Source organism: Arvicanthis niloticus, chromosome 17, assembly GCF_011762505.2.
Source record: "Arvicanthis niloticus isolate mArvNil1 chromosome 17, mArvNil1.pat.X, whole genome shotgun sequence".
Classification (NCBI taxonomy): domain Eukaryota; kingdom Metazoa; phylum Chordata; class Mammalia; order Rodentia; family Muridae; genus Arvicanthis; species Arvicanthis niloticus.
The window spans coordinates 30,015,385-30,027,075 of record NC_047674.1 but is presented as its reverse complement, the minus strand read 5'-3'; the positions used below and the strand labels follow the sequence as shown (position 1 = coordinate 30,027,075).

General features: G+C 45.1%; 1 protein-coding gene across 1 annotated transcript; it reads right to left on the bottom strand.

Moving 5' to 3' along the window:
• Positions 1 to 228: 228 nt before the first annotated feature.
• On the bottom strand, positions 229 to 10,872 carry Lyg1 (lysozyme g1). Its single transcript, XM_034521949.2, has 6 exons — positions 10,832 to 10,872; positions 6,587 to 6,661; positions 4,364 to 4,468; positions 3,558 to 3,751; positions 682 to 814; positions 229 to 501 (listed from the first exon to the last, which is right to left on the bottom strand). The coding sequence occupies exons 2-6, from the start codon at positions 6,627 to 6,629 to the stop codon at positions 383 to 385; spliced, it is 594 nt and encodes a 197-aa protein (XP_034377840.1). The 5' UTR covers positions 6,630 to 6,661; positions 10,832 to 10,872; the 3' UTR covers positions 229 to 382.
• Between the last annotated feature and the right edge of the window lie 819 nt (positions 10,873 to 11,691).

The following is an 11,691-nucleotide window of genomic DNA, read 5'->3' as shown; positions in this document are numbered from 1 at the left end:
TGTGGCTGAAATAAAGAACTCAGTGGCAGAGCACGTGGCTCCCTGGCACCGCACCAAACTCAATGCCTAAGGAGAATTGACATGTAACCTGCGTTTCCTAAGTTTTTATATGCTGAACTTGGCAATTGGATCCCTTGGTGCACAGGATTCATCTCACAGAAACCCACACTAAAGCTAACATCTGGGGAAATGTCTTATAAAGATGCAGTCTATAACACAGGTAATAATTTTTTCTTTAATATAATTCATGGTATTTTGACAGCCTTCAGATCCAACTCAGATTTGTGACTGCAGGCTTCACCAGCTAGACATATCAGTGGAACAGGAGAGGCCTCGAGTACAACAATGAACTTGAGTTTTTTCTGATGTGTTTTTTCCGATGTTAGAAGCCATGTTCCTTGAAGTATTTGGCTCTCGCAAGGACATCATTGCAGAAATCACAGTTCAGGTCCTGGTTGCTTCGGACAAAGTTAGGACCTTTACTGTAGGCACAAAGTCCACCTGAAATTCATGTGATAGGTTAATCCTCACACAGCTTCAGGACAGTCAGTAGAAAGCTCAGAGTCCCTCTCCCAACTCTCTGTCAGCAGGTAGCTGTGGCCTGGAGAACCCGGTATCACGCTAATCTTTTACTTCCGGGTTGCTTCTGGTGAAGCAACCAGCCAACAGTGGAACACATACCTCTCAGGTGCTGGTCGGCGGTCCAGGTTGGGAACCTAGTCTTGATCTCTTTGATGCTAGATGTCAGAGTCTGAGTTTTCTGGGAAACCCAGGTCTCACTCTTCCAAGATGTGGGAGGGTAGAATTTTGTCTCCTAGTAGGAAGAAGGCAGAAGGAGGGCCGGGTAAGCCAGGTGGGCAGTGGTATGGGATCCTCTTCCATCTCCCCTCTGTTTTTCTCCTTTTTCCATCTCCCTGGTGCTGAAGCTACTTACACCTATGAGGAGAATTTCTGTGCAAAACACTAAGACAAGTGTTTCCAGGGACTTGGAAAAGTTAGAATCCTGTGCACTGTTGATGGGGATACAAAATGGTGTGACCACCATGGACAGCAGTGTCCAGGTGCCCTCTTTTATAAATTAAAATTAGAAGTGCTGTACAGTCTAGCAATGCCAGTTCTGGGTATTTATTCAAATGAATTGTCTCAGTCTGGTGAGAGACAGAGAGAGAGAGAGAGAGAGAGAGAGAGAGAGAGAGAGAGAGAGAATGATGACTTCCATGTCCTTGACAGATGAACAGAGAAAATGAGGCATACACACACCATTATTCTATTTAGCCTCAAAAAGGAAGACAATTGTATTGTGGGGTGCAGAGAATACAGATGAAGCTTGAGGGTATTGAGCTAAGTGAAGTAAGCCGGTCACAATGAGACAAAATGACAAGCCAACAAACCAAAGCAAGTCCTGCAGGACCCCACTTACATGAGGAATACAAAAGGTCAGCTTTGTAGATGCAAAGAACACAATGGGGGTGACCAGAGTGGCAGGTGGTGGGGAGATGTGGAGGTGCAGGTTACTAAGTCTAGACTTTCCGTTGTACAATAATGACTTTCTAGAAAATCTGAGGTCCAATATTGCACCTGTAAGGAACAGTACTGTGTGACCTAGAATTATATTTTAAGTGAAACCTGTTAAGAAGCTAGATCTCGGCTGGGCGGTGGTGGTGCACACCTTTAATCCCAGCACTTGGGAGGCAGAGGCAGGTGGTTTTCTGAGTTCGAGGCCAGCCTGGTCTACAAAGTAAGTTCCAGGACAGCCAGGACTACACAGAGAAACCCTGTCGCGAAAAAAAAAAAAAAGAAGAAGAAGCTAGATCTCATTTTACACTAGAACAAACTACAGGGTTTAGGCTATGGAGGGGCATGCATCTCTCTGATGCCCCAGTGTAACAGAGAGAGGTCAGTCAGAGGCCAAGATGGTTAATGCATGTAGAATCCAGTGCTGCCCTTCCTCAGTGCTGCAAACATAACTCCAAATGAGCCAAGAGGGGATCCTGCCTGGATGTCAGCCCTCCCTGCAGGTGATCAGAATGTCAGCAGGGAGGCCTAGCCCTTCTTGGATGCCATAGGTCACCACTTTCACAGAGACCTCATCGGACTTCGGAGAAATGGCTGAATTTAAGGGATTCTTAGTTTATCTCAGAGGAGATGGACCAGTCCTTCTCACAGGAAATAGATTTTACAAACAAACAAACAAACAAACAAACAAAAATCAGGTAAATGGCAGCCATCCTAACAGCACAAGGTGCCACTGGTCCACATCTCTCTTTGCCTGTGTAATTTGACAGTCGTGACTCCTCTGTGAGCCCCACTTCCTCGATGGTGACTCAACACCCCCATCCCATCAGATTATCCAATGTGTTCACAAATCAAAAGGATTAGGTAGCAGAAGATAGGTTTAAACCCAAGTTCATTACAGGTAGCCAAGAGAAGCCAATTCAAAGACCATCAAGGAAAACATTTTCCTGAAAGCTCGAAAATGGCATAAGGCATATAGGTGTGCCAGCAACAGTCTGAGAGGCAACCGGAAACTCCATTCTCATCTCCACCCTGACCCCAACAGTGGCTCAGCCCCCAAGAAGACTCCAGTGCAATTGGTGCAAAGGTAAAGCTCAACCTCAGAAGTCAGAGCTGCACAGAGAGAAGACAGTGAGAGGAGTTCAATGTCCCGAGAGGCTACCAGCCATAGCTACCTTTTTACGTTGTCCCATTGGCTCCCTATAATGACTTTTCTGGAATGGCACTTAGGGGGTGAAGTCGAGACTATTGGTGGGACACTTGCTTAGCATACAAAAAGTGTAACTCCCAGAACTACCAAAATCCAAATGGAATTTTATAGGTAGGGCACAGGGCCCGGTGAAGGGACCCATTCAAGGTCACAGACAGAAACTACAGAGCAAAATGCAATCTGGGCTCTTTCTCCTGAGCCTCACTGTGAACCCAGAAGAGTGCGCCCACAATAAAGCAGTATTCACTCTGAAGAGAAAGCGTGGCTCTTGGCACATTGGAACGGTAGCAGAAGTGTTGTGGCTTTCACAGACTCCGGGCAGAATCATTCACTCTGTGTCCTGTGTCACCGTGTTACCGGGTCACCTATAGTGACACCACAGTTGTGTTCCCTTGGAGCTGTGTCACAAAGCAAAAAGAACACATACTCTCTGTTTCTCACTCCTTTTGTCTCTCTCTTTCTCTTCGAGCCTCTGTGTGTGTATGTATGTGTGTATGTATGTGTGTACATGTTCACATGGAATGCATGTTGGGGAGGGGAATGTTCTCATGTGTGAGCATGCCCGGGGAGATCACCATGGAGTATATCCTTCATTTTATTATTGAACATGTTGCTCATTGATTCAGCTGGCTGACCAGTGAGCTCTAGGAATCCACCTGCCTCCACCCTCCCGGCACTGAGCTTACAGACACACACCACCATGACTGGACTTTTTGCATGTGTGTTGGAGATCCGATTCCATGGGTGTTAGGTCCCTATGCTTTCCCAGGAAGAACTTTACCAACTGAGCCATTTCCTCGGCCTCGAGTCACCTTGACGGATGGAGCATTACCTTTATCCTCCCGATTCCACTGCCCGTGTTGCCCAGGTCGATCACAAAGTTGCCTCCTGGAGACTCCCTTGACAGGACACCAGCGATCACTGCAGGATCCATACAGTATTTCTGGCCAACAAGTCTCATGGTGGGTTGATATCTCAGAAGATATGGCCTATCGACTTCAGCCAGCCGTTCAGAGGCACGAACTCCTACAGCAAACACAGAAAGAGGGACGTGGCTGATGGTGATTCAGGCTTAGTCTTAGATCTGTGACTGAAAACCCAGAGCTTAAACCCCTGATCTCAGATTAAAGCTTTTTCTGTGAACCAGAGTCAACACCCCATGCAACTCCTGTGGCCAACAGTGGCCATGATCTGGGCTCTGATCCCTTCTGTGACAATCCTGCAGGTACAAGCACCACTGGTCCACAACCTCAGAGAAGGTTTCCCAATAAAATACATGGAGTCAGAACAGCAGGTCACCTTGTAAAAGAGAACATCCTCCTGGACAATTCTGCTCACAACTGCCCATCTTTCAACCCCCCCCCCCCATGATGCCAAGAAATCACACAGTAGCTGAAACGGTCAACAAGAAAGAAAAGTGAAGCTGGTTTACATGGGTTCACCTCCATTCTAGTTTCTTCTACAACTTAAGAAGCAACTATCACCCCATGATATGCAGTTCATAAAATCTCTGCAAAGACAGCTACCCCAGCTTCAGGAGAGCCTTGTTGAGTACCCCTTCCTCCCACTCCTTAATGTAGGACTGTGAGGAGCAGTGGGTGTCAAGAGAAAAGAGGGGACACAGAGCATGTTAACTACCACAGTAAGTCAGGCCGTAGCGTCTCCCAATCCTGCAGGATGCTCCTGGGGTGTCCAGGGCACGGATGTTTCCATAGCATCCCCAATTGCTGCTTTCAGAGGAGCCTGTGGGATTGAGAAAAGTTCAGCCTGAGAGACTGAGAATGCTGTGACTGAATCACATCAGTAACACCAGGGAGAGCTGCAGTCCTGCCCTGCGCTTGAATCGCCTTTGAAGTTAAACCATCAGAAAAGTACCCCAGAAAAGTATCACGGGGCTGCTTTAAGTTTCACCTCCTTTCCACAGACACAGATGATGCTTGAGCAGTTCTTTCTCTGCAAAACTTAAGGACTGTCTCGTTGCTCATTGGTCTGGTGAGGTATCCATGTTTGCTCTGGAGAAAGATGCATTTTAAAGTTCTTGGTGTCTCCATTCAGACCCCAAGTACAGGCATGGTCTATAAACAGGGACTGAGTCGGCTTCAGCTTCTCCTGGAACATTCTGGGCAGGGGCCAAAGGTTGCAGAGAAAATGTGTGCAAACAAGTCATAGGATTAGGTCTCTATAGGAGGTCTCCCCTAGCTGCATCTCTCTCTTCTGTCTCTTGTCTCTTTCTCTCAAGATATCTGCTGCTGTAATTCTAGACATCACTGAAGGAGAGGCATTGCTTTAATTAATTACTTGATTAATTAATTAATGTTTTTGAGACAGGCTTGTGATGGTTTGTGTATGCTTGGCCCAGGAAGTGGCACTATTAGGAGGTGTTGCCTTGTTGGAATATGTGTGTCACTGTAGGCGTGGGCTTTAAGACCTTCTTGCTAGCTGCCTGGAAGTCAGTCTCTCCCCCACCCCTCAGCTGCCTTTGGAACAAAAGGTAGAACTCTCAGCTCCTCCAGCCTCACATCTGCCTGCATTCTGCCATGCTTCCCACTTTGATGATAATGGACTGAACCTCTGAACCAAGAGTTCTCTTGGTCATGGTGTCTGTTCACAGAAGTAAAACCTTAAGACAAGGCTTTGAGCAGCCCAGGTTGTCAACTTGTGTTGTCAGGGATTATGCTGAACCACTGGTTTTCCTGCCCCAACTACCCAAGTACTGAGGTTGCATGAGTGTAATAAGCAGCAAATCCCAGGAATCCTCCTGTCAGTAAAAATTAAGCGGGCATCCTTTTAAAGTCTTAGCCAGTATACTTCTGTCTCCATGACTGCTGACAAATGCCCTTCATGTGGCAGTAGATTGTCCCATTGCCCTCAGCCTTGCCGTCCTCTTCTTAACTACACTACACCACTCTCATGGTTCCTTATATCCCCGAGGCTTGGCACCTTGTGGCAACTTTAAAATATTGGTTGAACCAATAAGCACATATATGGTAAATAGTAAATAAATAAATATTTCAAATAAAAGCCAAGGATTTTCATTGTTTGCCCTAGCTACAACCAGCATTAGAGCCAAAGCTGAAATTCAAAGCTTGTGACTATGTGCCTACCAGATCCATCATGTCTGGATTCTCTTAGGGCTGCTTCCCTACTTGAATGTTGTTAGTCATATAGGAAACACCCCAGTCTCCCTTTGGAAAGATCTTGTCTCTAAATAGATTCAGTATTATGGTGTTTGATGGTGATCTTTATTGCCATGTTGGTAGAGATTTACAGTCACCCTGGAAGCAAATCCTTTACGTGTCTGTGAGGGATTATCTGGATCAGGTAAATTGAGCTGGGAAGACCTATCCTGTATGTGGGTGTTAGCATCTCATAGATGCTGTCCTGGGCTGAATCGAAAGGAGAAAATGAGCCAAGCAGCCCCATCCATCCCTTCTCTTCCTGATGACAGAGGTTTTATGACCAGCCACTTCAAGATGCTGCCCCCTTCCTGTGGGAAGCTTCCCACGATGGTCTATAGTCTCAAACTAGCATCCAAATTTAGCCCTTCTTGTTTAAAATTGCTTTTGTTGGGTACTCTGTCCCAACAATGAGCAAAGCAACACTATGGTGGTAAGAGTTTTATAGCAGCAATGAGCAGTTATCAGTGGTGAAGATTTAAAGACCGGTTAAGCAAACGTGATTGCACAGAAACTGTAGGTAACTACTGCTTATCAGTGGTTATTCCTAACTCAGGGATTTAGCAGACATTTTAGGAGAAGAATAATGCTTTCACTTTAGTTGTGTAAATGGAAGGTATAGCATTGTCTTTTCATACCTTTTCTGTTCATTTCCAAGTTATTTGGGAAAATGAAACACACTCACCAGTCAGGGCCAGGAGGCCCAGAAGCAGCCACAATGGAGACATGTTGGGTATCGGGTTCTACGGCACCTGAAATGCTTTCGAAGTAAAAATCAGCTTAAAGGTATGTAACACCCATCATTGTCATGACAACACACTATTTCTATGTGTGAATGGAGTGAGTTCCCCCCACATCCAAAGTGGAAAGTGAGTGGTTTGGGTCGTGATGAAGTAGAGAAATTTGGACAGGTACACTGTTTGGCCTTTTAGTTAGTTCACAGCATGCTACAAATCTGTAATCTTAGCATTCATGGAGCAGGGCAGGAGGATTTTGAATTCAGTTCTAGCAGCATGGACTACATAATGGGACCCTGTTTTATTTAAAAAAAAAAAAAAAAAGAGGAGGAGGGAGAGAAGAAGGGGGAAGACAGAGATGCTGGGTGCTAATGTTTTTGAAAGCCAAGAAGATGTCATGTTCAGTGACCAGAGATGTTTAGGAACTTGTAATGTTAGTTGTAACTGCTCAGATTTCTCCCCTCCATGGAAACCATGTACCCTGAGGAATGAATGTAAGATCGGACAGGTAATCTCCAAAAGGAACCAGAAAAAGAGCCTCAAGTTACAAAAAGAATGTTCAAGGCCTCAGAAAGACAGGTCTTCCTCTTACTTTGTTTCTGTTGCTGTGTTGAATCCCATTACCAAGAACAACATGGAAAAGAAAGGGTGTATTTCATCTCACAGCTTAAAGTCTATCATTAAGGGAAACTGGAACTCAAACAGGGCAGAACTTCAGCATGGCAGGAACTTAAAACAGAAACATGCAGGAACGTTGCTTACTGGATTTCTCTGAAGCACACATTCAGCAACCTTTCTTAAACAGCCCAGGACCACCTGCCTAGTGAATAGCACTGCCCACAGTGGGCTGGTCCTTCCACATCAATCATTAATCAGGAACTGTCTCCAGCCACGCCCACAGGCTAATCTGCTGGACTGAGCTTCCTACATCTTCAGCTGAGGCTGCCTCTTCTAGGTGTGTTAAGTTGGTAACCAAGATAGCTGTCAGCTTTACAGAGGTATCTCACTGGCTTTCTCCCTGGAGCATTTCAACTGTCTTTTTGTAAAAACTGATTTTCCAGGAAAGAAAGAGGCTTCCTACAGGAAACCCAAGAGGAAAGATGGAGCTTTCATTGCAACAGGAGGGTTACCTAGCCCTTGTCTTAGTCTATGTAAGCACAGTTACTTAGCAACACAAAGTCACTTCCCGGTGCCTCCAGTGGTCAGATATGAAGAGCAATTCTTTTCAATTGTATAAGGTCATAGCAAAAAGTGGCAATGGGCTTTCTTGTGTGGATAGACAAAGTAGTCCATTCATAAGCAGCATGCAGAGTGACTCAGACTGGCCCTGTTTGTCCAGGTGTCAAAAGCATTCTATATTTAAAAGCTGAGTCATCTCGGGAAGTGCCCATTGGTCACACGTGACTCATTTGTTACTCCCCTTTCCCCTCCCCACACTCAACGCCATTTTTAAAATGTCAGCCAAAGTAAGTATGGCGCCTGATGTCCATCACAGTATCTACCATGACACTCTTCTCCTAATGTGAAGAGCTAAAGGGTAAAGGCAGCAAGAGAATATCAAGCTGAAGTGACAGACCACCTTTGGAACAAACACCAGAGCATGTCTGGAGGTTAGTTCATGCTCTTCATGGCCTCTGACAGGACATCTTCTTCTCCCTGTTTTTCCCCCCACACTGAGCATTCTGTAATTCCCAAAGGGTTGTATCGACTTGTGATGAATAAAGATCATGTCTTCTTCAGCTCTTAACAATTTGGGGTGGGAAGTAGAAATGAAGGTCTTTGGTATTTATAGTCCCTCACCAGAGAGCAAGCTATGTCCTTGCAGGCCTCCAGCCAGCCTGGAAATGTGTTGTATCAGCACCCTAGTGTCTGAGAAATGAGTGTGGTCCTGCCTCACCATGGTCCCGCCTCGTCATGGCTCTCGTTTGGTCCTGTAAGAACTGAGAGGCCTCTCACTGCAAGCCTGGCTGTTGCCCTTGCTTTGTGGCTAACCCCCTTCTCCATCCTTCATTTGGTTGGGGTGATGGGCCACACCAGCATCCTCTCTCACTCTTGTCCTGCTGATACTCTGTTCTTCTCCTCACTTATTATACATGGTAAAGACCCCGCCCACTGCCTTGCAGGAGGCTTTGTGCCAATGGAGCTTAAATCAAAATGGCGGCATTGATGACAGTCATAAACATAAAATGCTTCTGCCACTAGAGTCGCATACCTAGAGAAATAAAATCTACTTTTTAGACCACAGTGTAAGATGGCAACATTCCAGATCTTTGCTCACTTGTGTTTTGATCTGGCCTAGTACTTGCCATATAGCTCAGGCTACAGTGTTCCTGCTTCTGCCTAGAGAGTACAGAGGTTACAGTTGTGAGCTACCATGTCCAGTTTGATTTTATGAGACTGGGCCTTGCCTTGTAACCCAGGCTGCCCTGGAACTGGAGAGCCTCTTGCTTCACCCTCCCCAGTGACTGCTGGGATGGCAGGTGTGTGCCCATGTATCGTTTAACCTGTGTCTGTTCATAGACTGTATTTCCCCATGGCCTGTGATCATATGCACTTGTTGAGTTTGGGTTATGAGTGGCCAACACCAGCTAGGAAAATAGAGAAGGTTTGAGAAGGTCTTTTCCTTCCTTGTTGGTAAATTCATAATCTCTTCCTTTACTGTAGAGACTATCTGAAGGGGGCATCTCCTGTTTGTGTACCTCCATTCTTGCTCTTTCTCATTTTGCCAGCGTTAAGAAATCTGGGAAGACCGCTGTCCTTGTGTGAGCCCAGGAATATTTCCTTCTGAACAAATATCTAATAAAAAAAGATCCGCTTCCTCCACCATAGTATTTTAAAATACATCTGTCTTTTAGCAGTAATAGCCAAGAGTTAAACTGTTAGATACATTGGCCTTAGCTCTTTCACAGCTTCCAAGAAAAGCAGGGCTCACATACACAAACCACCCCCAACACACCACACGCTTGTCTGGGTCAACATTTCATCTACAAGATTGAAAGTGGGAAAAGACAGAAGCTTGTCACCTGGCAACGTACCAACACTTTAGTCCTTCAGCCTTGAAAGAACAAAAAAGACATTCTCTTTGATCTATTGCCAGCAGCGAGAGAGGGCAGGAGGCACACAGTTCTGCAAGCTTCCCCTCAGCAGCCTGAGAAAGTCAGTAATCTTTCAGGGACCCCAACTCAGGCAAACCCAGGATTCATGGCTTTGAGACATAGAGAAGCTTTTCACGACTAGTAACTAGTATGAAGCTATAGTATGAAGCAGAGTTGCTAGATTTAAGGGAAATATTTTAATATAGTCCCTAAGCATAAGGGTAAGAAAAGAGAGGTACTTGGGAAGAAAATAAGACATTTCTAAGTGTGAATATTCACTTCCCCCAGGAGACCAGCAAAAATGAAACATATCCAGCTATGGGTTCCTTGAGGGAGAGTTACAATTAATCATTTTAAGGTTATCTATATATGCCCTTTTGGGGTGCTCTCAAGTTATATCTCAGAAGTGGTTAACACCTCCCTTTCCTTTCTTCTGATAAATGAGATTATGAGGTGGCTCTGGGGAAGACTTGGGTGGAATTATAATCTGATTGGTGAAGCCAGAAGCCTCTAGGGTTACCCAAGGCATTTAGGACGTCTTCCCACTAGTTGAAGTTTCTGGTGAGATTTCTAGAAATCTCACCAGGTTTGATAGCTGGGAAGGGAGTGAAGCAGTTGTTGACTGTGCTGGCGAGAGACCTCAACCAGACTCTGAAGTGAGGGATCATGTCTCTCCCTATTCATGGCCCATAGTTTCCCCATCTTTCTCTATGGCCCCAGTATTGCTGCTAGTATTAAATGAGCACATAGTTCTGTCTTGCTGTTCAAGGTCTTGATCATGTGCAAATATTCAAAAGAAGCCCTACACGTGCACTGGGAGAAATATGTTTGCCTAATGATTGTAAACGAATAGGAAGAGTTATTATATCATCTTACTTTTCTAAAATAGTCTTTTCTTGCAAGATCCTTTAGTTTCATTTGGTTCAATCTTATTTACTCAGAAGCAACAACACAATCATCATCAATTGATTAATATACCCTGGAAGTTTCAATCTAAATAAATAAGTCTAGGACTAGTTAATCATCATTCGATTAGCATGTCCTGGAAGTTTCATTCCAAGGAAGCTCCGTACAAGTCCAGGGTCAGTTCCCACTCACCTGTCTTCAATCAGCTCCTCTTCCTAGAGACGGTGAGCACCTGGCACTTTATATAGGGTCTCATCTTGCTTCCTCTTCTTAAAAGTGTTGACCTCATCTTATTATAAGATTTATAGCTAAATCTCATAAATTATAGTAATAATCATAATAATTACAAATACTTTGAACTCATACAGGGATTTATTCAAGAATGTCCTGGCATTCTGCACCCATCAACCAATTAGCTCTCTACCACACCTCGGAGGACAAATCCTAATTGCAGGTTCTTGATGGAATGCACAGGTCTGACATCTGTCTTCATTCACTCCCATTTATTGGTGTGCTGTCACGTAAGGAGCCAAGAAAGGCAGGGATGGAGAAAGAGAGAGAGAGAGAGAGAGGAGGAAAAATGAGGCAGGAAAAGACAGAAGAGAAAGAAAAGGCTGAAAGAGGAGAGGAAGAAAGGATGGGAGGGAGGGAGAGAGGGAGGAAAGAAGGGAGAGAGAAATGAAGGGAAAAGGAAGGGGGAAGGTGGTGGTGCATGCCTTTAGTCCCAGCACTTGGGAGGCAGAGACAGGCGGATTTCTGAGTTCGAGGCCAGCCTGGTCTACAGAGTGAGTTCCAGGACAGCCAGGGCTACACAGAGAAACCCTGTCTCAAAAAACAAAAAAAAAAAAAAAAAAAAAAAAAAAAGGGAGAGGGAGGGAGGAAATTTGATTTTCATAAACTCCCAGTCCATACTTGGGACGAGTAGAGCTTCCTGTTAAGGAGTCTACAGTTCAGCATCCCTAGCTCAGAATCTGAGGATTCGGATTCTGTTGTTCCTACCCACGGCTGAATAGTTTGAGTCTAAGCTCCAACAACAGGAAAGATGAGCCACA